Raw genomic sequence first — 26,931 nt, forward strand, 5'->3', positions numbered from 1 at the left:
CTGTCAGAGTAATACTAAATACTAAATAATAAACAATAATATAAAAAGGGAACAACTAATATAAAAAAACCAATTATTATAAAATGGTGATATAGTAATATATTTGCTTCTTTATGAAAGCATTTAATAGGAACATGTACAGGCAGGTTTACTACCACAGTAATTTCAATGTAGTGATGAACATAAAGGATAGTGTAAGAAATCTGCAACAACCGTCGTATAACAGAAACATCTATGATTTCTATGGGCGGTAAAGACACAGAACAACAGCTCTAATACCACTGTGCTTTGCTGCCTATACACATACCTGAAGGACATGGAGAATTTCAGTTACAAGTCAGGGAACATTTAGAGGTAAGTGCTTCCTAACTTTCAAGTTAGACACTCTGGATGCTGCCTGTGTATCCTGGGACAAGAGTTCCTGTTTTAGGGACACCTGGGTGGCCCAGTTGGTTAAGCACCTGCCTTTGGCTCATGTTGGGCTCCCTGCTCAACTAGAAGCACGCTTCTCCCTCTCCCTCTGCTTCTCCCCATGCCTGTGCTCGTTCTCTCTCTCTCTGTCAAATAAATAAATAAAATCTTTACAAAAAGTTCCTGTTTTATTTAATATTTATTTATTTATTGGGAGAGAGAAAGATCGAGCAAGCCAGGGGAGTGGCAGAGGGAGGAAGAGAGAGAATCTGGAGCAGACTCTTCATTGAGTGTGGATCTTGACCCCGGCCTTGATTTCAAGACCCAAGTCAAAACCAAGAGTCAGAGGTTTAACCCACTGGACCACCCAGGCACCTCTAGAGTCTCTGTTTTAGATGGTGCTATTTCTTTCTTTCTTTTTTTAGAGCAGGCTCCATGCCCAGTGTGGAGCCCACTGTGGGGCTTGAATTCACAACCCTGAGATCAAGACCTAGGCTAAAAAATCAGACACTTCACCAACTGAGCCACCTAGGCACCCCTAGACAGTACTGTTTCTGAACTCGGTTCTATTCCTTCTGTCCAAGAGCTATCCATAGGAGATTAGGGGCATGAAACAGCAACCACAGAGAAGGGGGAAACATCATTCCACCCCAGCGTGTTCCAAAAGGGACCAGTTAGGAAGTACCAATGCCATACTTGGGCATTCGGCCAAAGTCCTCTATTTTTAGAGTTTGGAAATAGACTCATTAATATCGTGATTTCATTGAGAGCCAAACTTACCTGATGAGTGAGCCCGGACATCTGTGAAACATAGACTTTCCTCAGGGAATCCCATAAATTACTTGGGATGGAAAGCCTGACAAAAGGCAGAAGAATGTGTGTATACGATTTTTAAACAAACATTGATATATTCTAATTCTTCTATTACAGCTTGCTTCTTTATAATGTCAAATCATGACTAATTTGTCAACAAATTCAATTATCAAATATTATCAGTGGCTACATAGTATTCTCTTATAAGCATATACATTACTTATTTAATTAATCCCCAGGTTTGAGCATGTGGGGTGTGTACAATCTTTCATTATTATGTAAATAGTGCTCTGATGGGTGCTGTAGATTAAATCTTTGTCCACATTCTATTTTTATTTCCTTAGAATATTTCTATAAATGGAATAGCTGTGTCACAATTTAGTAATGCGCAAAAACAGCAATGCATATTTTAAAGATTTTTTGATCAGTACTGTCAAATCGTCCTCCAGAAAGGTTGTTCCTGTTCATATCAGAACTGGAATCTTTGACCTTGGCTCTGAAGATAGCAAAAAGACTGGGAAAGAATGCTTCTAAATGGGGAAAAGTAAGAGGATCCTGTACTAGAAGCAGAAAGAAAGCAGGCCAGTGTTGCGCCTCTGACATTCTGTGTTTCCCTCGTGCTGGAAATACCTTTAAGACAGAATAGGAACCAGGACTGATTCCTTAAAACCTGGGGTCCTTTTTGTTGACTGGATTTCAATCATTAGGATAAACCCAGCCTTGTACAGCTGTGGTAAGGCTGAACAGGAGCGGGGTTTGTATCCATGTTTGGACCAGATGAATAGTGGGAACACTGGAATCAGAGAGCACCCCAAAGGGAGAGCAGTTTCAAGTGGGAAGGTGTGAGCAGAGCTGGCCACTTGGTCTGTTACTTCCTGAGCTGGATATTCCCATCAGTGCTTTCCCTCCACAAGCAAAAGGGACTGAGTGGCGCTGCTGTAGTACTGGAAGCTGTTTCCTCTTCCTATTCCCCTTACCCTTCTCCTCCTCCTCCTCCTCTTTCTTCTCCTCCTGCTTCTTTCCCTCCATCATTCCATCTTCTTTCCTTTGCAGCTAGACAATATATTCCAGAAGGGCAGAAACCACATGATGCTCCTTTGTATAACCAACAATAGTAAGTATGGGGAAAAAATACTTGTTAATTCTTCTCACTGTCAAAATAAGGTATCAGATCTTGCCACAAATGATACTGGATGATTAAAATCTCAGGATGCCTACTGACGACTCCCTCTTCTCTCTCGTGCTTTTATAGATGCAGACTGGATTTCTTTTGTCATGCACAGAGAACAAAGATCAGTTCTCTCTCCATAATTCCATCTCCCAGATCTACAATTAGATTATTATCACCTTCTCTCCTATCGTTCATCTGGGACTCCACAGAACGTGGTGGTTATCACCCTAAAATTTAGCTCCCCATTCAGACTATACAGGGTTAAAAGGTGCATCTATGAGACTTGGTATTTTGTCATGTTACACACCCGCACCAGGGACAGTGCCCTGCTCCCTGCCCAGCCCCGGAGGGACATGAAGGCAGGTGGGGAACAGACAACCCTGGGTCAGCATTTGCTGTCATTGGTGCTGACCCCATCAGCTCTCTCACACTCTGGGTTTGTGGGCGCTGCTTAGACAAGAGCCTCTGGTCCCTTTCTTGTGTGACTTTTCTGGCTTCACTTCCTCCCTGCTATACTATAGTACTTGACCCCTACCACATAGATCACTCCCTCTTTCTCTCAGTCTCTTACCCACCGCACCCTTGGTACCTACCTGACCCCTTCTGGCCAGCCAGAGGGCAATCTTCCCTTCTCTCGACTGCTTCCTGACATCCATGCTGTCATTTGTCAGAGGAAATCATCGCACAGAAAGTTAAATTGGATATAAAACTGTGTCGTCTAGTCAGTCTTGAATCCTGATTTTTATTCCCCTCTAGCTGGGACTGAATTATCTCATTCTACTCTCCCATCCCCAGGCAGGCCTGGAGGGATCTGCACCAAACCCATACTTATCCCCGAGTTTCCAGCGAGCGCCCAATACAGGGAAGCTTAGCACACGATCCACTCGCAAAGACTCCGCGATCTGTTTGGGTGGACAAAACAGCGCACAGGAAACGCAGAGCAGCCGAAGCTGTATCCAATCACGCTCGCGTTTGTGTCCCAGATGAGGCCCCAGGAAGAAAACAAGTGTTTGCGGAATTTGGCGGCCAAGGCCCTTCATCCAAGCTTTATTGCACGTCCCCCGCGCGCCGCCCCCCCCACCCCCAATCCCGCGCCTTTCTCGCTGGGCATCCCCAAACCCGGCCCTCGAAATCCATCTACCAGAACCGGAGGGCGGGCGCTGGGTTCCTTCCCAGCGGTCCCCACCGGGGACCCAAGGGGGACGTTCTCCGGGTCTCCAGCACCCCCAGACGCCAGCCCGGCCGGGACCGGGCGAGGAGCCCCCGCGCGGGCCACGGACAGGGCGGGCGGAGGGGAGCGCCGCGAGGTGCGCGGGGAGCGCGGCGGCGGGGTCGAGGGCAGGGGCGGGGAGGCGCCGCGCGCAGCCAATCCCCGGGCCGCCCCCTCCCCGCCGCCGCCAGCCGAGCCGGGGCGGGGGAGCCAGGCGGCGGCGGCGGCGGCGGCGGCGGCGGCGACGGAGGCTGCCGCGGGGAGGGATGGAGAGGGGAGGGGGGAGCGGAGCCGAGCGGAGACAGCCGCGGCGCTGCAGAGCGGCTGGGGCGGCGGCGCGGCTCCCGGTGCTGCCCCCGGCGCCCGCCCCGCGGCGGTGAGCGCCCGGCCCCGGAGGCGCCCGAGCCATGGGCTGCATCGGCTCCCGGACCGTGGGTGGGTACCGCGGCGGGGCGGGGGCGGGCGGAGGCAGGCTCGGCCCGCGCCGCTCCCTGACCCCCTCCCCCACCGCCCCCCGGCGCCCCCCGGCCCCCGCCCCGGCCTGGCTCCCGCACTTTCCCCGCGCTCGGCTCTCCTCCGCGCTCTCCCCTCGCGCCTCCGGTGCCGGACGCCCTCCCGGCTGCTCCGCTCCCTCGTCTCCCTCCAGCCTCCTTCCGCCGCCCTCCCCCCCCGCCGCGGTCCCTCTCCATCATCTCTCCAGCAGCCTCCTCTCGCTACTCGCGCGTCCCCGCGCCCGCCACCTCCCGGCCATCCGCCTCGACCCTGCCTCCCCGCCCGCGCCTTTCTCCCCTTCCATTTCTGGGGCAGCCCCCTTCCAAGGACCCCCGGCCCCCGCCTCGGCCCCCGCCCCCCCGCCTCCGTCTGCCTTGGGTGTTTTGCTCCCACCTCTTTCCCTCTGTCTTGTTGCCTTTTTCTGCCGTTTCGGCCTCCCCCGATTCGCTTTGTTCACGTGCATCTTCCCTCCGGGGCGGGGGCGGGATGCGCCCGGTACCTCGGGGAGGGGAACTGGGTCCACGCCCGGAGAAAATGGGGCCGGGCTGGGCTGGAGGAAAGGGCCGGGGGCGCGGGCAGGAGGCTGTGGGATTTAGAGCCGCGGACTGGGGTGGGGAGCCCGCTCCCAGGAGGGTGGGGCCGGCCGGCCCGAGGAACGGGGACCAGCACCTGTCGGCGGGGGCTGGCGGGGCGGGGCCGCCTCTTTATTTACCTTGGACTGGGGGCGGGCACAGGCGCCTCCTAAGTCGTCTCTCCCCTCAGCCTTTGCCTTGCTTCCACCCCCTTACCCCCCGCCCCGCGCACCCACTCCACGCTCACAGCTCCATGAATTAGTCCAACCCTCTCCCAAACCCCCCAATTTTTCCCATTCCAACTCCCAATTTCCCCCGCCTACACGACCCAGTGACCTCAGGCTGAGAGAATAAATCGTATTATTATTACAAACAAACTCACTCTCCGGAAGCCCGATTTCTCTGAGACCCCATTTATTTCCATGGATACTCCCCTCCTCTGCTTTCACCTCTTCCTGGGGTTCTCTTTCCCTCCCTGCCCCCCCCCCCAGCTCTGACTCAGCTCTCCCTCCTCTACAAAGGCCACCCCCCCTCCTTCTCTGCCCTCCTCATCCCTCCTCATCTCTGCCCCCTTCCTGCTCCCTACCCCAGGGGTCAATTATTTCCTCTTCCCTGACAACCACAGCGCCTGGTCTGACCCATCTCATCACTCCTCTGTAGCTCCAAGGGAGAGGGGCTCACTTAGGAGGGGGCTACCTCCTTCCCACCCATTAACCACCATCCAGTTTTGCACTAGCTGTGTGGATTCCTGCTGAAGGCCTCCCCATGCTTAAGCAAACCATCTGATGGTTGAGTCCCTTTCCAACTGCCCAAGGGGTTCTTCCCCAACTTCTCAGGAGAGGCACCACCCTGTCCTCTTGCCAGCATCTGCCTTGGCCACAAGCTCTGGCCTCCCCTAAACAATTCCCAGCCTCCTCTGCCCTCCAGCTCTCCAGTCCCCCCTCAAATCCTGTGCACCAGCCCCCTCATTATTTTTTGTCTTCTCCTTGACTTGAATGCCTATTCTTTTAGGTCCTCTTTTTTAAAGTCCCCTTCGCTTCTCCCCCATTTTGCTCCTCCTCCATCCATGGCTTGTCTCCCACCAGTCAGGGCAGATGATGGCATGTCAATCTTTGCTTTGTCCCCTCTCATCATTTCTGAGTGAACACACCCAAATCCTGCCTCTATCCTCGCCAAGCCTCCTTCCCGCCAGACAGACTCACCAACTCCAAGATACAAGTCACAAAGGCCGCATATAGGGAAGCTGTGCCCTTATTTGTGGAAACAGAATGGATGAAAGGCACGGCTCCCATATACTCCCATATAGAAACCCTCAAAGATTCCTCAGGACAGAATAAAGAATGATTTTCCTGGTAAAACCCAACCACTGATTCCTCCATTTAAACAACAACAAATAAGGCCATACAACACTTTCTCTGAATATGCTATTCTTGGGAGAGCTCAAAGGGAATATTCTGGCTCAGCATTAGGGTTTGTCCTACCAAAAATTGGGGAAGAGTAGGGACCGGAAAGGAATGTACTTTCAGAAGGAGTGGGAACTGGAGGGAAAGGAAGGTTCTGGTGGGGCTGCCCCTGGGCAACACTCTGCAGGGGGTGTTGATGGTGGAGCAACTGATGAGCCTGTGGCTTCTTCAGGGAATGAGGTGATTGCAGTGGACTGGAAGGGCCTGAAGGATGTCGACCAGATCCACATGGACAGCACCAGCTCGCTGCACGGGAGCAGTCTCCACCGGCCGTCCACTGAGGTGAGACCCCATGCCCGGCTGCCCCCTAGCCAAAGGAGTTTTTGTGTGTTTTTTGTTTGTTTGTTTACATTTTATTTATTTATTTGTGTGAGAGAGAGAGTGAGCCGGGGAGGCACAGAGGCAGAGGGAGGAAGCAGGCTCTTTGCTGAGCAGGGAGCCCAAAGTGGGACTCCATCCCAGGACCCTGGGATCAGGACCCGAGGCAAAGGCAGATGCTTAACTGACTGAGGCACACAGGCGCTGCAGCTGAAGGACTTTTAAAAGACCCCAGAAACCCTCATGAACAAAGCCTCCCAGCTGCCTGATCCTTGAATTATCTTCCTAAATTCCAAGAGAACAGCCCAAATACTTCTTCAGACTGACACTTTTAAGGAACATTTCTCCTGCTTTCCTCAAAACACAGGCCAAATGTTCCACATTGAACTCCTAATCCCCTAAATTAAGCTGAGGAAAAACCTCTCTACTTCACACACTCCTGGAAGTCCCTGGGATGGGGGTGGGGTGCGGGCTACTTGCATTCCTGGGAGTGCCTGAGATCCGCACTCCGTTTGCTCTCTCCTCGCAGCAAAGCCGGACTGATTTCTCCTGGGACGGCATCAATGTGAGTGCAGCCTCGGCCGGCCCTCCCCGGGGCACCCTAGCTCCTCTCCCTTATACTCTCCCTTGATCTGCCACAGCAGGCACCATGAGCCTCACATTTCCTAAGGATTCCCCATATTTTCAAGGGCATTTGTGGGATAAGGGTCCTTGGGATTCCTGGGCATAATGTTTCCCCGTCACCTGCCCTAACTCAGACCCTTTCTCCTGCAAGCTCTGAACTCCTCTCTGCCCCTCCTCCACGTTCCCTCTCCCAGCTCTCCATGGAGGACACCACTTCCATTCTTCCAAAGCTGAAGCGAAACTCTAATGCCTATGGCATTGGGGCCCTGGCCAAGTCATCCTTCTCAGGTGAGACTCCCGACCTGGGGATGCATCCAGACAGGAGAATACCTGTGCGCTCCTGGTCTCAGTCTCCTTGCTCCTTGAGGCCTAAAGAAGACTCCTACCCCTGACCTATTTGCCCTTTCCATCAAGCCCTCCTGTCCGGGCTGCCCGTCATATGGGGCTCCCCCACTGGATGGAGTCCCTTGGGACTTGGGTGGGGACATGGGGTGGATCTTGTGTGGGTATTGTGTGCTATTCTGGAGGATGTGGAGAATGTCTGGCCCCTCAGGGATTTCTCGCAGCATGAAGGACCATGTGACGAAGCCCACGGCCATGGGGCAAGGCCGGGTGGCCCACATGATTGAGTGGCAGGGCTGGGGGAAGACACCAGCCATTCAGCCGCAACACAGCCACGAGGCGGTGCGCAGGGATACTGACGCCTACTCGGACCTCAGCGATGGCGAGAAGGAGGCACGTTTCCTAGCAGGTACTTATTCTGGGGACCCTCAAGAGACATGTTTTCAGGATGACTAGAGACTGACCTTCCAGCCCAATCCCTGATGATAGGATTGGCTCTAGCCATAGGATGAGCATAGTCATAATTTCCCCATCAGCTCCGATTTCAAGTACTTTGACTGATTTGGGTAAGTGCCCTCAAACTTATTTTTATTATTATCTCAGAAATTAAAGAGAATTACATAGGACTGTGGGTCCACCTGTTCCAAATTCCTTCTTTCCTAAATGGCAGCACTATCAGTATAGAACAAAAAGGCAGGGGCCTTCAACTCTGAAAGACTTTCCTTCCACTCATGTCTCTTGAGGAAAAAGAAGAAAAGGCAGTGGGAAGTCCCTTCTAGACTCTGCCCCCTCAGCACATTGCAGTAGTGGGTTCGCTTACTTGACTCATTGCTTATGACAGCCACTAGAAGATCAAGGGAGCTTGGTGAGGTGAGGGTGGGAGGCAGAAGAGGTTTCGGTCCAGGACAGTGGAATCCCCGCAAGACAGGCATATGGCGTGATTACAGGAAGACAGCTGGGAAGAATGATAGATCTGGAAGAGAAGGGAGGTCTCTCTGTGCCAGTGGCATGAAGGTAGAAGAACTATCGGCAGGGAGGGGGGAGACAAACGTGTATTCGTAGGGGGTAGTCTAGGGCAATTGGAAATGTAAGCTTCAACCGACAGCTTTGACTGGAATGGCGACCCACAGAGCTACCCAACCTCCCTAGTCTGTCCTCCCTCCCTTCTCCCAGTTGCTGGAACTTTCCTCTTGATACCACTGTGGACCTACAAGGCCATGGTGCTTCCTTGGGGATTTTCTATTGGAATCGAGCCCCCTCATTTAGATTCCCCTGTCTTTGATGACCTAGTACTGGCTAACATTCTTAAAACCGTCCAAAGAGAAACTTCTGGAAATTCCTCATTTTAATCCCTTTAGATATCACACTAGAAGACCCCTCCCCCCCACCACCAACTCTCTCAGTTTAGAATTCTTAACCTGATCTCTGGAAGTCCCACACGGTTTTGCCTTGTGTGGGGGTTAGTCTGTGCTGTCCCATATAGTAGCCACTTGAACTTGAACTTGAAATGTGGCTCATCTGAATGGAGATGTACAGTCAGTGTAAAAGACCAGCTGGATTTCAAAAACGTGTATGAATAAAATAATGTGAAATACCTTATTAATAATTTTTATATGGATGACATGTTGAAAGATAATCCAAGATACATGTTGGGCTAAATAACATATGTTATAAAAATTCATTTCACCTGCTTCTTTTATGTTTTCTTTAATATGGCTGTGAGAAAATTTTAAATTGCACAGGTGGCTTGCATTGTATTTCTAGGACAGTGCTGCCCCATGTCACCAAACCCCGCACGTGTGTCTAAGAGTTCCAGAGGTATCTCGTGCCAACTCTGTTTCTTCTTGCAGGTGTCATGGAACAGTTCGCCATCTCTGAGGCCACACTCATGGCCTGGTCTTCCATGGATGGCGAAGACATGAGTGTCAACTCCACCCAGGAGCCCCTGGGCTGCAACTACAGTGACAACTACCAGGAGCTGATGGAGAGTCAAGGTGAGGGACGGTCCCTCCGAGGTCTGAGAGGCCCCCCCGACTTCACTGGGCTCCCTCCGTTCCTGTGGGCTCCCGGTTCATCTCAGCTTCCCTTTTCTCCTCCCTACGCTGTCGCCCTCTCTACTCAGTTCTGTGGGCTGTTGCTGCCGCCGTCAGTGTTCTGTGACCCTGCTGACTTCCCTGATTCTCTTTACAGATGCCCTGGCTCAAGGCCCCATGGATGGATGGCCTCACTCCTATGTGTCCCAGGGCATGTACTGTCTGGGGTCATCGGATGCCTGGGAAGCCAGCGACCAGTCCCTCATCGCCTCTCCCGCCACGGGATCCTATCTTGGCCCTGCATTTGATGACTCCCAGCCTAGCTTACATGAAATGGGGCCTTCCCAGCCTGCTTGCGGATACTCTGCTCAGGAGCCTCCACCTTTGCTGGGGTCAGACACGGACTGGGCTCCGGGGGTGGGGGGAGTGGACCTGGCAAGGGGCCCTGCCGAGGAGGAGAAGAGGCCATTGGCCCCCGAGGAGGAAGAGGATGCAGGATGCCGGGACTTGGAGTCACTGTCCCCACGAGAAGACCCCGAGATGTCCACTGCTCTCAGTCGAAAGGTGTCTGACGTCACATCCTCAGGTGTGCAGTCCTTCGATGAGGAGGAGGGCGAGGCTAACAACTAGCTTCCCCCGACTCCACGCCCAGCCTTCCACTCCCACCTGAGGGGCATGGCTGCAACAAAACCCTCCCTACCCCAGCGGCACAGCTGAAACCCGGGCAGAAGACCATGAGGTTACCCAGGAGTTGCCAGTCCTCGCTGGGAAAATGGAGAGCCAGGATGGGATTTTACCCAGGCTTATGCTGTAGAAACCACAGGTCCGGGAACTGAGGCCCAGACCACCAGATGGCCCTGAACTTTGCTTGGCGGCAGGCTTCTGGGTCTGTAATGATGCGGCTCCCATGTGGCGCCCGAGGACCGGAGCACAGAGCAGCTCGTGGTCGTCGACTGGACCTCAGTTCTTCACCCTCTGATTCGTCTTCCAGGAGCCTTGACTGTGGCTGTGGGAATGCCTCCTTTCTCTGTGTCACTCCTGCTTTTCCTGACTCTCTGTTTTCTCTGACTGTGGCCCCAGCTCATCCCCACTATGAGGAACAGACCTCAGGGGCTCTTGGTATGGCTCGACGACCCAAAGTCGTGTGCCCTTGGAGGGTGGAGAGTCTGCCCTCAGCGAGAAATTGGCTTCTGAGATCAGGAGTCATGGGGGAGGGGGAAGTGGCAGCTGGGATGCACAGGGACACAAACGTGATTCTCTGTAACAGGGCCCGCTCAGAGACCAGAAAGTCGTTGATGAGACCGAGAACAAACATGGCCGCCTGTTCCGAGATCTTGATTATTCCCTTGTCTGGAAGGAGGATCCAAGGATCTGGGAAAGGGCCCAGCCAGGGCTGGCTGCCCCAGCTCTTGCTTCCGTTTTCTGCCTTCTTCTGTCTCCTGCTCTGGGAGCCCTGGCCCTGAGGGGGTGACACAGAATGCAGGTGTCCTGGCCAAATGGGGAAGCATGAGGGCTGTGTCTCCTTCCATCCACCCTCTAATTCTCTGGAGCTGTTTACACTTTTCTCTTTGCCTTTTCTACATTTTTATAACTTCTTTGGGGACTCAGGGTTGAGTGGGTTGGAGGGAGGAGTCCGGTGCTGTCAGGTCCCGGCCAGGGCGGGCTGTTTGCTGAGGAGCAGTGTGGGCCCTCGGGTCCTTTGCCCCTTCTTCAGCTCCTCCCAGGACTCTGAGGAGGGCCTCACAGGCGTCCTCCCTCCCTCCCCAGGCCCCCTGTGGAGGAAGAGCGGAGAATCAGAGTGTTCTTCCTTCCAGGGCGGCTTACAGTGAGGCGCACGCCCCGAGAGGGCTGGTCCTCGCACTCCCTGTTTCCATTGTGGTGGGGACTTCTGCGTAGCCCTTCTGTGAGAGATCCTGCCAGCAGAGGCCCAGGGGGAGAGAGAAGGACGCCACAGCTGTGGAGATGCTGGCACATTGCCCCTTCCCACTGCAGGGGCACAGGGAGACTCTGGGTAGAAGAGAGAAGCTGAGAGCTTCATTGTTGCCTTCCCTCCTGCCTCGTGCGGGGCTAAGGCTCCAGCCCCAAGGCCTTGTGTCCTACCCAAACTTCGTCAGGGGTCCCACCTCTTTACCCTCTGCCAGGAAGGGGGCACTGTCACTCTCTCCCAGACCCCGGACAGAACTGCCCTCCAACCCCATGCCCCAGACTTCTATTTCTTTGGAATGAGGAGGTTGAGAGTCGGGGTGTTTCTGTCCATCGGTGACTGGACCCCACCCCGCACTGAGTTCACACAGTCATTCACATGTGCTCTTGCAATGCAGCTGAGGCCAGGATCCCATGTCCTCCAGAGGAGAGGGACAGTGGCTTTCCTGGGGCTGGTCCTTGGAGGACCCGGGAGTGGGCCTGGTGAGCGTGGGGAGGGGGTCACCTTATCCACAGCTGTCTCAACGGAAGGCCTCGCTTGTGTCTGGTGATGGGACCTGACACAGGAGGGCGCAGGATGGCGCAGAGAGCAGCTCGGGGAGGTGGCCCTGCATGCCCTCGCTGGTTGCCCCTCACTGGAGAGTCTGCCCTCCTGCCGTAGGACCTCCGGGCTTGGCATGCTCATGGTTCCCTCTTCCCACTGGTCCCTGTTTCCTCGCCTCACGTCACCTGCTGTCTCAGTGCACCGTCCTCTCCCTCTCAGTCTCACGCCCTCTTGCCTAGGTTCTGCCCTGAGACCACGGCGGACATCCAATCCAGTGGGCTCATTCAGTACAGTTTGTCCTTGCTCAGGGCCTATGGCATTGGGAAAGGTGGACTAAAGCCGTGTTCTTTCCTCCCTCCCTCCCCTTCCTTCCCAGAGGAAGCCAAATGGTCCCTGCAACAGTGGCTGAAACCTTGAGGGAATCTAGCAGACTTTACTCGTGGAGGGGGCTCGCAGACCAGAGGTCAGGTGGGGGCCTGCATTTTCCATTCTGAAGAGCCAAGGAGCTGGCCTGGGACCCTCTTAGGACTCTTCTGGAGGGAGGAACTGCCTCTCTGGTGCTGGGGGTAGGGTGCATGGGGTTTGCTTATAGCCTATTCAGGGGGAGGGGAGGGGCATGTGCAGGAAGAGGCTGTCAGGGGTGGGGTGGGGTGGGGGAGGGTTGCTTTTCCTTTGGGGTTAAAGGCTGTGCAGCACGTTTTCCAACAGTCCTGGAACAGGGCTGTTTTTATATTCTTGTGAATGAAACTGCTCTTGCTAAATGATTTTCCCTTGGTGGGGGGGGTGCACTTTCATTTTCAAATCACTTTATTAAAGAAAAATCCAAATCTCCCACTCCTCCCCTTCCACTGCCCCACCTCCCCCAATGCCTCCCTTCTTATCCTTGTGCTGGGGGTGGGGGGTGGGGGGGCGGCTCTTGGCGAATGAGCGTATGACCTTTTCTTTGTCCCCACCTCTACATCCCATACTCTGTCTTCCAGGTCTGGGAAATAACCATTTTTACGGCCAGTCTTAGCATGTTTTCTTCATGTGACATTCCTACCCCAGGCCCAAGAGAGATTCTATGACATATATTACAGAGAGAATTATATATAAATATATCTATATATATAAATATCATAGATTATATACACATGGGCATGGGCTCAAATGCCCACTGCCAGCCCCCCTGCCCAGGCTGCACCCTCTCTTGGCCTGGGGGCGGGGGTGGAAGGGACATCCTGATGGAGAGGGCTACAGGCTGTGTTCAATGGCACTAAACAGAATGTGGTGGCCCCTCTGACTGTGAGTGTCTTCTTTGGGGGGTGACGGAGAGTGGGCACAGGGAGGGAGGGAGGAGAACGTGGGACAAGGAGTCACTCGTAGAACTAGACAGGGACCAAAAGGAGGGAGGGAGGGAAGAAAGCCTTGGGTGTGGAAGCCAGGGCTGCCAGGGGCTCAGAGCACCCAGGCCCATTTCAGAGGAGAGACAGGCTAACGACAGGCACCCTATTGCTGGTTTGGGGAGGACAAGTCTCTGGCTTCCCTGGCATGGGAAACGTCAAAGAGGTTTGCCATCTTGACATTGAACCGCCATCTCCCCACCTCTAGAAAGGCCGGTGTCTGAGTGACACAGTGACCCGGCTGCCCTGAGCCTTGGTTCTTGGCAGGAGAAGCCCCAGCGGCAGCAACTGGAGGGCACAGCGGAACCTGGGGCAGGAGAGGTCCATGAGGACCGTGGAGAGGGGATGTAGTTGCCAGGGTGACCTGGAAACTGGAGGGTGAGGAAGCTGTCGTTGGTGCGAGGTGGGCTGGATTTGTGCCCGAAGGAGGCATGCGTGTTCGGCAACAAGACGCGTGCTTCCTGCGCGGAGCCCTTTGCTCTTAGGGGCCGCTCCTCCTTCATCCGCAGCGCACTGTTTACACCCTGGGACCAAAAGGGGCCAGTGCGACCGGCCTTTCCCTGCCTCAGTGATGGCCCCTGCCCGGTGACAGGGAGTGGGAGCCAGAATGGAGTGGGAGGCACATTTCAGGGAGCGGAAGTCCGCAAGCCGGAGGATGGGGTGGGGGGTCTGTGAGAGAGGGCCGTGGGTGAGTATATTCAGGGCTGGCACTCTGAGAGGCCGGGGGGTGACCCTGTCCTCCAAGGCCACAGTCATTGTGGGCCTCCCCCTGCAGAGCCTGTCAGTCACAGGGGCAAAGCCAGGGCGCTGTTGGGTCACGACACTGGGGACTGCGGGGGACTGAAGGGAGGCTGAGAGAGGCAGGGGATTTCCCAGGCATGATCCAGGCAGGCTCAGGAAGTCCCATGGAATATCGGGTTCTCCACTGGGCTTGGAACCCCCGCCTGTCTGGACGTGGCCTAAAGAGCTGACTGAGGCTACTCTCTCTGCCCAAATTTTAACCCTCCTCTAAGACTAAAACTATCACCTTTTAAAATTCCCAGGAGGGGTCGGGAAGGTGGTGTGCTCTCTCCAGCTTCAGGACATACCCCCTCCACACGCACACTGGCCTGGGGCTCTGGACAGTCTTTAAGAGGCGGTCCTGGAGATGGTCACAGGATCAGCTCGTCCTCATCCTCCTCGTCAGTGGATCGCAGACTGGGGCCCTGCAGGATGTCGGCCAGCTCCTCCAGCCCCGGGCTCCCCACCAGCTCCAGCTCCTCCAGCTCGCCCTCTGCCTTGTCTGGAGCTGCGGACAGAGGGGGCTCTGGGGAGGGGGAGGGCACGGGGGTCTCTGGGGAGGCGGGAGTGCCATCCCCTGCCCCAGAAGCCCCCATTCCACCCGCAGGCAGGCTCCAGGCCTCTGTGGGCGGGGGCGGGCCCCCAGGGTTCTTCCGAATGGAAGTCGTGTTCCGGAAGCTGGCGAGGGGAGGGCGGAGCTGCACCCCAGACTTGGTGTGCCCCTCAATGGCCTTCTGCAGCTGGTGGGGAGAGGGAAAGGGGGTATAAAATCGGGAAGAGAAAGAAGATGGGACGGGGTGAGACAAGCAGGCGTGTGAGAAGGACCCATTCATGCAAGGAGGACGAGTGGGAAAGACACGGAGGGCGCGAGAAGGGGCAGGGGGTGCACCCGTGTCTGCGAATCTCAAGCTCCGCTGGCAAGGCCCCTTCCTAGGGACCTTCAGGCATCCCTCAGCCACACCCCACCTCTTCCCTCTTTCCACGGCCCTCCCCAGAGCAAACACATGAAACCGTGACTCTTGTCTAGAATCCTCATCCCAAACCCCCGGGCCATGGAAAGCCCCGGAGCATTCCTCTCCGCCTGCCGCTTGCTCCCTCCATCCCCTCCAATCTCTGCCTAAGCAACAGAGAGGGAATTCTGGGGGACCTCCCAGAAGTTAAACCATCCCCTCCGTACCCCCACACCCTTATCCTGTGCCCACTCTTCCTCCTGCTGCTCAAATGGGACCTGTCCTTTTACCTCTTCCAATGCCAACACGCCCCTGAGCTTCCCCATGCTGGTCACGTAAGCAAGGTGGAGGCCAAGGAGTGAGAACAGCGTGTGGGTCTGCAGGGAAAGAGCAGCACGTCAGCGCACGTTCACCCCAGACCTCCGCGGCCTTCGGCAGCCCCGAACGATCAGGGGGCAAGCACTTGCCTTGTGCAGGGACGTCTGCTCCACCAGCTGGAAGGGGGACTGGTCAATGCAGCAGTAGTCAAAACAGACAGGCTGGCTCAGCTGCTCCTGCTCCCAGGCTTCAATCTGTGCGGCGGAGTAGGGCAGCCGCTCAGTATCATGGAGCCCCTTCAGCCTCAGACCTGCAGCTTGACCCCACTCAGCCCTCCCAGCCCCAGCCCAGACCCTGAACTATGCAACGAACTCTCACACATGCTCCGGATCACGAGACCTGCTCCCTTCCTCCCAGCGGCCTCTCCTCCCTCACCAGGCCCCCGTCACCTTCACCCTTCGGCACTTAGAGCGCGGCTCTGTCTTCTTGTCTTCCTGCCTTCCCCACCCCATGCCTCCAACACTTGGTCATTTCCAGTCCTTCTGCCCAGTTTTATTTTCCACCACTCCTGCAATACCCGGTGCTCAGTGAAACCAGGCATGTCTTCTCGGATCTGCATTTGCTCTTCTGGATTCCCCTTATTCCCCCACCTGCCTGCACGCTGTTCCCCTGAGGATCCCAGGAGCACACTTTTTCTATCCCTATCGTACTCTGCCGGTCTCTCCTTTTCCGAGATGACCTGGGTTGCGCTCGGGCTCTTACTGGTGTTTGTCTTCTCTCTCCCTACAGGACAGGGGTGAGGGTGTAACCCCTTAAGCGTGTTCTGTGGGGTTGCCCCCGGAATGCTGTGCAGAATCTAGCACATTTGTCTCTTACAGAACATAGCAGCTACCCATTGGGTTTGAAGAGCTGTCCTGGATCACGCGGCACTTGGTTGGCTTGAGTAAAACCATTGTATTTTGTCTGTGACAGAAGCAGGAAGGCATGAAGGCCTTAACCTCTTTTTGATTTTAGAGATACATGCTGAAATCCCCAAGATTCCAAATAATCCAGGAGAGCTCTCACTTTCATAACTGAATTGAAAATTTCTTGAAATCTCTTTTCAGTCGGTACCCTCTGAACTCTGTACTATTTTATTTTCCTAATGTCCAAATTTGCATGTCTCAGGCGTCAGAGAGTCTCCGAAGGCCGCCTCATAGTTCTCAAGCCCAGTGTGGAGTCCATAGCGGGGTGCCCTCCATCTGTCCCTTCCTGGCAGTTCTGGACTGCAATCCCACCTCCTCTAAACCTCACTCTCCCTGGCTGAATGTTCACACCAGGTCTGGCTGGCCCTCACAGCACAGGGACCCACGGATGGATGGATGGGTGACCATTCGGCAGGTGTGCTGTGGATACGATTTATTTGTAGGACCCTTGCCGACCCTGGTGTGGTGGGTCCTGTCCTCCTGGACCATTTCATGCCCTTCCCAGTGCCCATGCACCAAGCACTTCCTCTGGGCCATGCATTATTCCAGCTGCTTTACATGTCTTCACTCATTGAATCATCTCCAACAGGCTCTCATTGTCTCTGTCTTGCGGATGAGGAGACGGAAGCATGGAGTACGTAAGCAGTCTGCCCAAGATGCCACAGAGGTGGAGCCAGGCTTCCGACCTTGGCTGACGATCCTGTTCCAGGAAGCCCCAGCTTGTCTCCAAGGGGGCAGGGTTTGTCTGCTTCAGGGTCTGATCTGTCCCGCTACTTGCAAAGGCTCAGCCCCTTTACCAGACCGGAGCTCTGTGTGTGCTCCGAACCGGGGAGCAGAAGGAAGCACTTCTGGTGACATGTAACTGAGCTCTTCCTGCAGGCAGCATCGGGATATCGCCAAGGGTGCCTCCTCGATCTTGTCTGAAAACTAGTTTCAAAATATCCTGAATTTTTACTCCTATGGGATCTTATCCCTCTAGAATATCCCAGAGTGACAGGGGAGCTTCGATACCCGAAATCTTCTTTGGGAAAGACATAAGCTAAAAATGTATGCTTTGTTTATACCCCTCGTTGGTTGTTAAATAGCCTCACTGGGTCAGCTAGCCAACTTTCCCTCTGGTGTGCTTCTTTGAAGAGTATGATTATTGGGTTAGCACTTAGCAAGGCCCTCCTCAACCATAGTTATGACCCATCTGATTCCTGCTTGGGGGCAGAAGCAAGAGCTATTTTTTTCCTCTGTGCTCATCGAACTTTCCATGAAGCACTGATCAGAAAAGTGCGTGTTTTGAGAGGTGACAAGGGGAGAAGGGAAGGCTTCCTTCTCTCCTAGGACTCCCTCCCCCCACATCCAGTCTGGACAACCAAGGAGAAGTTTATTTAAAATAACACCTGCTAGGTTCTTTGTCATCTACATACTTTTAAAGCTGTGGCTGTTCAGCCTCCACAGGGGGCCTGCATTCTTTTACCAAACAGAATGGCTGCTAATAGACTCTGCTGTTTCTCTGCAACCCTGAGGTCTCTTTCCATCAGGACTGTGATCAGGACCGCCCTGCTGCCTCCAAATCATGGCTCCATGTCTGTCCCCTCCTCACAACCAAGCCCATTCAGGGCTGGGTTTTCTCTCTCATGTACTCAATAATTACCTTTTTCAGGAAACAGGTGTTTGTCCCAATGAGACACCACTGTCCATATTGGCCCTCCGTTTTCCATTCTTTCCAGTCTCGCTTCCTGGCATTTCCTACTTGTCCACTGTCTGGAAGCCCTGTCCAGTCCAGTATCGTAACCTCAAGCAGGCACTGACCGCCTTAGTTTCCATGCTGCTCCTCCACATTGGTACGTGTAACTGCAGGCTGCCTGGGGCCATCTTACTTCAGGTGAAGCTCGTCCTTCCTGCACGGCCTTTTCCTGGTCCAGAACGTCCCTAATGTCTAAAAGATCTGAGGCTCATCTTAGCACTGTTGGTCCCATCTATGCGTGGAAGCTCACAGTCTTTCTCCTCTGATCCCTCTGAGACCATCACGTTTCCCTCACCTCTGAGCAATGGGCCCATCCCTTTCTCCATAATTACGTCTCATTCTCAACCTCTCAGAATGCCTTCTGGCCTAGACTAGCATCTTACTGTTACAACACAATGAAGCAAGTGAGCAAAGCCTTCACCTGACAGAACGATCCATCCCAGACGGCTGTTTTCTCTTACCTCTTCAGGCGACATGTAGTCCACTAAATCCGTGGACTCCTAGAGAAGAAAGCCACAGGTCCAAGTTCTTTCCCTTTTCTCCCCATGACAGCTGTGGTTCCCCTGGCCATTAGCAACCCTCACAGGCCAGGGCCACAGATGCCTACTTTCCTGTTCATCCTTCCTGCCCTGTGATGAAGCGTCCCTATGCTGGGACCTCCTCCCCCTCGATTTAAGGACCATGGCACTCTCAGTCTTCAGAGACGTGGTCCTTTCCCTGTCCACCCTCCACAGCACATCTGCTCTTACCTGGGTTGTTTTCTTCTTTGTGGGGCGAGGTCTGCCCAGTAAGCAGCGCAGCAGGGACCGAAAGACAGAGGGTCTTTGACCTGAGAGGAGTGGCGAGCAGGTGGAAATGGAGACAAAGTCCTGTCTGTCCTGGGAGGAAAGGGCCGGGGCCACGGGCGATGGGAGGCAGCGAGGGGCCCCTGACACTTTGCCACACACAGTGTGCTCTTCCCAGATGCCTCCCTCTACAGATACTCTCTATCCTACCCTCCTGAATCAGCCCTTGCTCCCACCACTCGGGACAGTCATACGGAGATTCAATGATCACAACTCCCTTCCCGCCTCCCTTGGCCCTCGTCCCTCCTCACAGTAGCAGCCCTTGGGTGGAGGAGAGCCCAGAGAGCGCCCAGGAGGCACGAATGCGGGTGCATGCTGGGAGAATCTTCACCTGCAGGTTCCGGGGCTTCTGGCTGCTGTTTGTGGCTGGGCAGGGGCCCATTGGACTCTTCGGAGGACAACGGGGCAGTAGGAAAGGGGTGAGGAGGAGGGAGAGGAGGCAGCTATAAGGAACAGTAAAAATTCTCAGTCCTGGGGAAGAGGCTGGTGTCCCAGGAATTCTGTCTATATCCATTCACCCTCACACCCGTTCAGAATTCCTATATCCCTTTCAGTTCTCGATGGTACCATCATCTGCAACCTGATCTCCTTCAGTCCCTGCCCCCGGGTGCACTGGGCTCTTTGACTTTCTTGGTGACCAGCATCCCATCTCCCTCCTCCCAGTTTCCCTTTGCCCTGATCCATCCTCCTCCCGCAGCCCGTCCCTGCCTGGTCACCTCAGGCTTCCCAGAGAGGTCCTCATCTTCATCCTCATCCACAAAGGCAAAGGACTCCCTCCGGCCCTCAGGGGAGATGCCTTGGTGCCCCTTGCCAGCCAGCAGAGCCTTCCCGTCGAAGGGCAGCTCGGACAGCTTCCTGGCCATGTCCTGGGCCGCCCGCAGCCTCCGCTCCGGGCACAGGTGACGCTGTAGGAGGGCCTGCAGCTCTGACCGCTCCACGGAGCCCAGCAGGATCATTGAATCTGGGGGAGAGCCAAGCTCAGCCTGAGGGCCTGCATGGTTCCCTGCCCCCTCCAACCCGCTCTGCAGGACTGAGCTGGGGACAGAAGCCAAGCACCCCTGCTTCTTTTTCCAGCTCTTCCCCTCTCTTCCTGAAGATTCATTTCATACATCTTCCAGGACTGACCTCATTCAATCCTTTTTATTTCACTCATTTAGCACTTAGAGACCCAATTGATAGTATGCTAATTGGTGTTAATTTATACTTATTTTGATGCAAGCCCTTCCTTATATAGGCTGTTTGTAAATAGGTGAACTTGGTACTAAAATGGCTAATCAATCCTATCTCGAGCGAAAGAAAGACTTCAAAAGCCATTTATATAGACTGAGATGTAAATATACTTAGAAAGAAGTCTACAAGGATAACTGAGGTTTAATCACTTAAAGACTGTGGGTCCTTCTAGGATATGTAAACAAAATGTCTCCTTTTCCTGGGAAGATCTTTCATATATGGAAGAGTATTTTCATTGTTTTAAGCCCATAAAATTACAACAGTGTTATTAAGATAAATCTTACCATTAGGTCTTAGTCACTATTATGAAAACCCTGTACCTCCTTGGCTGTACCCCTGCTCCAGTGAAAAGCCACTGCTTTAGAGACCACTTCCAAAGTATTTGGGATTTTGGAAAAATATTAAAATGAATCTAACTTAAACAACATGGACATTCTGATTATCTGAAATCAGGAACTAACAAACTTAATGGCTCCAAATGGCCCTACATGATTCTTCTTAATTACATGAATTCAAACATTAGGAAGTGTTTACTTAATATCTAGTAAATACCTAGAAGGAGGCAGTCTGAAGGAGATAGAAGTTATAGTCTCTGCCCTCAAAGAATTCTCAGCCTAGTGAGACATAGATATAAACTCCAATAAGAAATAATATAGAGGTGCCGGGGTGGTTCAGTGGGTTAAGCATCTGCCTTTGGCTCAGGTCATGATCCCGGGTTCCTGGGATCGAGCCCCACAAAGGGCTCCCTGCTCAGTGGGGAGCCTGCTTCTCCCTCTCCCTGTGCCTACTGTTCCCCCTGCTTGTGCTCTGTCAAATAAATGAAAAAAAAACTTAAAAAATCATAATACAGAGCAGAATTAAATGCAAAAGGTGGACGAAAAGGGTGGTGAAGGAAGGGAAAGAGCTGCTGTAAGGCCATTCCAGAAACAAACAAACTTCCAGAAACAAACAAACGAATGAATAATTTTAAAAAGGGGTGCCTCGGGGTGCAGTTGGCTAAGGGTCCAACTCTTGGTTTCAGTCTGGTTTGTGATCTCAGTGTCATGAGCTCAAGACCCGTGCTGGGCTCCGGGCTCAGCATAGAATCTGCTTGGATTTCTCTCTCTCCCTTTCCCTCTGCCCCTCCCTCCCACGCTCGCTCTCTCTCTCTTTAAGAATAATAAATAAATTCTCTTAAAAAATTAGAAAGGAGTAAAACCACTCACTCTTTCATATGGAACAGTTTCATTTGCCCCTCAAGTTGGGCACTGAAGAACAGCTACCATTCAACTAAGTAGCAAAGAGAACCACATAAGGGGCTAGGGTTTTACAGTGGGGCCTCACTATTCAGGAATGCCCTGTTTGCCAATTTGCCTCCTGGCTGAAGTCCAGGTATTTGTAAACCCCAATTAGGGCTCAAGATGCCTCCACCATCATTCACAGACTTGCACAGCGCAGCAAACCACTGGAGCCTCCCCCAACACGTTCCCAGCTGAGGTTAGAAAAGTTACATTCCGCTTCTCCTCTCGGCCCTCATATTATAACCAAGCATTCTTTTCATTGTCCATTTGATGTCACACTTTCACACTTCTGTTGGTTTTGTGTTAGTGATTCTGCTGTTTGACATCCTCCCCACCCCTCCCCCCTACCCCCCAAACAAGAAGGCTGTGATGTGCCTTATGGAGAAAGTATACCTGTTAGGTAAGCTTTGTTCAGGCATGAGGTGTAGCCCGGTTGGCCATGAATGCTAGTTAATGAATCGACAGTATATAAAGAAAGACACACATAAAATAAGTTTATGCATTCATCGGTTGAAGAAAATGAGACAGGAGGAAACTAACCCTGTATTTTTTCCAGGGCAGTGTTTCAGTATAGTAACCCTAGTTCAGTGTTCAGTGACTTTAGAGGACATAGCTACAGTGACTAAAGAGCATCGGCTCTTTAGTTCTCTAATTGAATTTTTTTTTTTTTTTAAAGATTCATGTACTTTAGAGAGAGCGAGAATGGGGGGAGGGGCAGAGGGAGAGAAAGAATCCCAAGCAGACACACCGCTGAGCATGGAGCCCAGTTCAGGCTTGATTTCACGACCCAGAGATTATGATCCAGAAAGTGCAACCCCAGCTGAAATCAAGAGTCTGGTGCTCGACTCACTGAGCCTCCTGGTGCCCCTCTCTGACTGTATTTTTAACTTCCTTCTTTTGCTTGTGTTCTGGCAGTATTTTTCCTCCTTGAAGATGATCGTGTTGACTAGGAACACAAGCTGGGTATCCTGTGGCAGACTGGGTGATCCCTAAAGATAAGCCCGCACTACAGTGCCTCCTCCAGCTCTGTGGAGCCCTGGTTCAGGTCACTGGCTCAGGAGTCTGCTTCCTTTCTTCCCACTCACCTTTTGAATCAACCAGTGGTAAAGTCTTGACTGTGGTGGTCTGGAGCAGGGTTTGCAATTCCCCATAAGTGCAAGTGGCTGAAACAAACTTCACATCACGTACCATGATGTCCTCAACAAAGATGGTGAATTTACTACGGGGGGAGAAGGCATGGGGCGTTAGCCCCACCATAAACTTGTTCCTTTGCTGTTCCTTCCATTCTTCCCATGAGGTTTACCATGCATCATGTCACTCATAATACTCATTAAGTACATGGGAACATAAAAATCACTAAAAAGCAGTATTCCCAAATGTTGATCCTAATCTCAGTAGCTCCCACCTCCACCCCATCAAGCCTGAACTAATTCCAGCTGGTGCCCTGACCTGAGCTGGTTCCAACCAAGGTCAGGCAAGTAGGGTAGCTTCTTGACCTGGATGATGCTGTCATAGAGGGAGGGCTGAAGGCTCTGAGCCACCATGTTGGCCAAGATGACAGCCACCATCATGGGTAAGATGTGGGCAATCTGACCCGTTAATTCGAAGCAAATCACAGCTGTGGAGACTGTGTGGGATACTGCACCGGTCAGCGCGGCTGCCCCTAGAATGACACAGGAATGTATCAGTGGGTTAGGGCTGCCACATGGGGGATGTGATCCTGGTCAGTGTCAACACTCCTGACACAACCATCTGTCAAGAGTAGGAGCTAGAAAACTGTCAGCAAATCATTTTGATCTCATTCTGTGTCCTTTGGCAATTTACAAAATCATTGTGTGTGCCCAAATTTTCCTTTGTAAGATGAAGATAGTGATGTCTTATCTATTCCTTGCTTTTGAAAGTTTGGATCATTTTTTTTTTTTTTAATATTCTCTATATCCAACATGAGGCTCAAACTCACAACCCTCAGATCAAGAATCACATATTCTACTGACTGAACTAGCCAGGCACCCCAAAAGTTTGGATCATTCTTAATTGAGCATTCTAAAACCCGGTGACAGCATTTTCTACTGGACCTCAGGTTTTAATGTCAACAACATATGAGTGAAGGGAGTCAAAACCCAGGACTCATGGTGAGGACTTGGAGTAATAACACCTGTGTCAGATTCTGATTCTATAGTTTCTCAACTGTGTGTGTAGAACTTGATCCTTTTGGAATCCCATACTATCATCTCTAAGGGAAAAAAAGGTCATTGAATAAGTTGTAAAGCCCTTGCAGATCTAAAATGTTATGATTCTATGAACTCTTTGAAAACAGAATATTATTTTTCATTGTTTTCCCATCAACAGAAATAGTCACTAGAAGATACACGAGAGAAGAGAACAGGAAAAAGACACCAACGACAGGGGCGTAATTGAGAGAGCACGTGACTCTCGATCTCAGGGCTGTGAGTTCTGCTCCCTAGTTGGGTGTAGAGCTTACTTTAAAAAAAAAAAATAAGAAAAGTCACAAAAGGGAAATACTGGGAGGACTAATTCTGCAAGATGGTACACATGACATACTTCAGAACATCAACTGTCACAAGAGATACGTATTCCGGGAAATGTCCACCAGGGAAGATGGGTGACACCGGAGAGTCATGAGGATGGGGAATGAGAGCTGAGGATTCTTATGGATGAAAGAGGCTTTTCATAAAGGTCTGTGATGAGGGGTAAGGACACCATATGCACTGGAAAGCTGCCTAATGCTTCTGTATTTAAGGGAGGCACGGCTGTAGGTGTTATGGGGTTTTGATGGGGAAGAGCAGGAGCGGGGAGGCATAATAATTTTGAGGATTATACAGGCCACTGTGTTTGTTAGACAGGGTTTTGGTTGGATGGGATTTGGGATTTAATGAGAAAAAGATTATCACAGGTTCTCAGAATGTGAGGGTTGTAAGATATCTCAGAAGTCATTTTATAATAAAGAAACTCTGGTGCAGAAAGGTAGGTAACTTGTTCCACTGTCATCCAGGTGACAAGTGACAGGGATGAGTAGAGACCATGTTTCTTTGCTCTTAGTCAGGTACTTTAAAGTCCTGTCAGTATTAGCCCATCTGCAGTTTGGGAGTATCCAAGCCAGTCACCTGCACTGCGGTTTCTATAATTCTTTGGAAGGAAGGAAAAAACCCTTACCAAACATTCAGACACAATCCTAGGTGCTTTCATTCTTATTATCTCATTTAATTCCCATAATCCCTTTTCTACATAAAGAAACTGAGCTTCAAAAACGTTCAGTAAGAGCTAATGAGAGTCAAAGCCAAGGGTTGATTATTTGAATGAAAGTTGAATCAAATAGCATAAAATTAAAACCACATTATGTAGTTTGTCTGGAATAAAGATGTCATGGGAGAGTTTGCATGTGGCTATTAGGGGTTACCAGAGGGTGGAATGTGTCTCACCAATTACTGCATAGCCCCCAGGTAGGATCTTGTAGATGATATCATCAAATAAGATACCATCAGGGAATAGCATAGCCATGATCTCTCCTACCAGCCTTCCGAATGCAGCTCCTAGAGGAAAGACAAAAGGAAGGAAGGTGTTGAAAGATCCAAGTTCCTTATCCTCTATATTTCAGAGCCAAGCCCTTCTTGGGCATTAAGACCAAATACAACCCCTGGCCTTCCAGGCCTTTCCTTAATTGCCCAGTACCCGAGATTGCAGCTGTCAGCAAGATCCCAGGCTTCCCATCAGAACTTACCTAGCACGAACACAGGCATGAAGCCTCCGCAGGGTATGGGCATAGTGGTGGCCACGATGGACATCCAGAACTGGGGTAAAAAGAGGCATCAGGACACCCTCTCAACTCTGCCCAACACACACACACACACACACACACACACACACATCCCTATTCCACTTCCTCCCCACTTCCAACCCTTCCTCTTGCCTCAAGAGTCACAGAAACCCTGGGGTAGCTAATTCGTCCAGAAGCCATCTTGTCTGTACTCTTTCTTCAGAATCAAAAAACGTGGAGTGCTTACCCAAAAACTACCAAAGACAACATCGTAAGAGTTCCTCTTGATGATCGTTTCCCCTTGGAATGACTATATTTGCCTTTAGGCAATCTAGAACAAGAAGCAGAGCCCCTGAAGATTCCTGTCACTGCTTCAGAAGGGATAGTATAGCCTATACTATACCCTCCTAGCCCAAAAAGTTCACCTCAGCATAAGAGCCTGAAACTCTTGAAGCTGGAGGGTTATCTTTTCCTGGTCAGATTGTCTCTGAAAAAGAGCTCAGCTCTAAGTGTTAGACATCTTAGAGTCTCAGTGACTTCCTATGTGACTAATTTAATGATACAGTTATTTATAAACCCATTTATATGGCAAACCTCACAAAGGAACCTGGAGTGAAGACTGTCCTGCCTGAGTCATTTCCTTTAACATCAAACCACATTAAACAGAGGTTCAAAAGATCAAATCTATCCTAGCCATACTGGAAGGACACATTGAGAAAGTTAGCCAGTACAACAGAAAAGATCTCGAAGGTCAACTTTGTCAGGTAATATTCCAAAAGAAACCAGAACAATTTTAGCAAAAGTAACACACACATTCTGTGGCAAAGAAATGTGGAAGAATTAAGAAACAGAATGGAAAAATGAGCACTGGTTGAACCTTTAAAATACCTGTAAAGAAATAAAAATAAGAGATACACCATGAAAATGTAGAAACAGGTTTTATATATAACTTCTAAAATAAGTAAGCCAATCTTACAAAAAGATCTCAAATTCATGTGGTAAAAGATGGTAGCAGCTAAATTAGAACAAATTGCCAGGATTGAAATATTTGTAATTGAAAATCTGTACCAAGTGCATTGTAAACTAATGAGAAATACATTTCTTACTATTCTGAACTGTAGAAAGATTCCCTTGATCTAGGGCTGATGTCAAGAGGCCATGCCAAAGGCTCTAAGAAGGCTTCATCCCAGAAGCTCTGAGATGAGGCAAAAATGCATACTTCTTCATGTCAGAATATGACCAGCTGAGAAGTCAAAGGTACAGATGAAGACATTATAGACTGAGAAAGCCTTGAGTATAAAGCAACCTTGTGTCTTGTTTTCTCTGCCTGCTCTCAGTCCTGGTGGGGTGCTCATCAATGCGGGTAGCATGTAGGTAGATCACTGGGGAGGGAAGGAGGAAGGAAGGAAAGAAAGAAGAGAGCTTGGTCAAATAGCGTCCATGCAGCACAGAAAAGGCTTCTCAGAGCTACTATTTGCTGAAACGCCCCACAGAAATGCTCGTTGGGGAATTTGTTGAACCTGCAGATGACCAGACACCATGTCGGTCAGTGTGGACACGGAGTTCTGGGTATTTGTAGCTTACTTAACCTTTGCAAATGATTCTGACATGTAACAACTGGAGACCCCTTGAACTACTTTGTACCATCTCTTTGGAATAAGCACATGAAAGCCGTGTGGGATTTTGTAGGCTCGGGTTAATCTGAAAGCTCCAGTAATACAGATTATAGGTGGCTGATAGGTCTGATTTCAGAGG

At 51.6% G+C, this 26,931-nt stretch overlaps 2 protein-coding genes and 1 long non-coding RNA gene across 6 annotated transcripts in view; 1 reads left to right on the forward strand and 2 right to left on the reverse strand.

The window, feature by feature from the left end:
- Positions 1 to 885: 885 nt before the first annotated feature.
- Positions 886 to 4,784, reverse strand: LOC116569011. The gene is made up of 4 exons (XR_004276816.1): positions 4,491 to 4,784; positions 2,989 to 3,052; positions 2,202 to 2,319; positions 886 to 1,267 (listed from the first exon to the last, which is right to left on the reverse strand). It is a non-coding gene; the product is annotated as an uncharacterized LOC116569011 (long non-coding RNA).
- On the forward strand, positions 3,456 to 12,551 carry FAM131B (family with sequence similarity 131 member B). Of its 3 annotated transcripts, none has more exons than XM_032304930.1 (7): positions 3,456 to 3,702; positions 6,305 to 6,414; positions 6,980 to 7,015; positions 7,269 to 7,362; positions 7,628 to 7,825; positions 9,267 to 9,410; positions 9,607 to 12,550. In XM_032304930.1, exons 2-7 carry the CDS (start codon positions 6,361 to 6,363, stop codon positions 10,077 to 10,079), a joined length of 999 nt encoding a protein of 332 aa, XP_032160821.1. In that variant the 5' UTR covers positions 3,456 to 3,702; positions 6,305 to 6,360; the 3' UTR covers positions 10,080 to 12,550. The 3 variants fall into 3 exon arrangements, with proteins under 3 accessions (XP_032160821.1, XP_032160820.1, XP_032160818.1); XM_032304927.1 differs by lacking the exon at positions 3,456 to 3,702 and adding an exon at positions 3,810 to 4,040; XM_032304929.1 differs by lacking the exons at positions 3,456 to 3,702; positions 6,980 to 7,015 and adding an exon at positions 3,809 to 4,040 and having other exon boundaries at positions 9,607 to 12,551.
- A 36-nt stretch (positions 12,552 to 12,587) lies between these two features.
- The window catches only part of CLCN1 (chloride voltage-gated channel 1), a 31,715-nt gene continuing 17,371 nt past the window's right edge, over positions 12,588 to 26,931 (reverse strand). For both annotated transcript variants that reach the window (XM_032304910.1, XM_032304911.1), the window contains exons 13-23: positions 25,141 to 25,210; positions 24,842 to 24,952; positions 22,851 to 23,064; positions 22,487 to 22,620; positions 19,608 to 19,852; positions 19,223 to 19,334; positions 18,796 to 18,875; positions 18,508 to 18,546; positions 15,496 to 15,600; positions 15,319 to 15,405; positions 12,588 to 14,818 (exon numbers count right to left, since the gene is read on the reverse strand). In XM_032304910.1, coding sequence (XP_032160801.1) covers positions 14,450 to 14,818; positions 15,319 to 15,405; positions 15,496 to 15,600; positions 18,508 to 18,546; positions 18,796 to 18,875; positions 19,223 to 19,334; positions 19,608 to 19,852; positions 22,487 to 22,620; positions 22,851 to 23,064; positions 24,842 to 24,952; positions 25,141 to 25,210 — 1,566 coding nt within the window. In that variant the 3' untranslated portion in view covers positions 12,588 to 14,449. The remainder of the gene's footprint in view (positions 14,819 to 15,318; positions 15,406 to 15,495; positions 15,601 to 18,507; positions 18,547 to 18,795; positions 18,876 to 19,222; positions 19,335 to 19,607; positions 19,853 to 22,486; positions 22,621 to 22,850; positions 23,065 to 24,841; positions 24,953 to 25,140; positions 25,211 to 26,931) is intronic.

This window comes from Mustela erminea, chromosome 11, assembly GCF_009829155.1.
Source record: "Mustela erminea isolate mMusErm1 chromosome 11, mMusErm1.Pri, whole genome shotgun sequence".
Taxonomy (NCBI): domain Eukaryota; kingdom Metazoa; phylum Chordata; class Mammalia; order Carnivora; family Mustelidae; genus Mustela; species Mustela erminea.

Excerpts from the sequence above, each read along its gene's own strand:
- FAM131B (XM_032304927.1), top strand. The coding sequence starts at position 4,013 with ATGGGCTGCATCGGCTCCCGGACCGTGG. Across the intron at positions 6,415-6,979 it reads TCCACCGGCCGTCCACTGAG|CAAAGCCGGACTGATTTCTC; the intron begins GTGAGACCCCAT and ends CTCTCCTCGCAG. Across the intron at positions 7,363-7,627 it reads GGCCAAGTCATCCTTCTCAG|GGATTTCTCGCAGCATGAAG; the intron begins GTGAGACTCCCG and ends CTGGCCCCTCAG.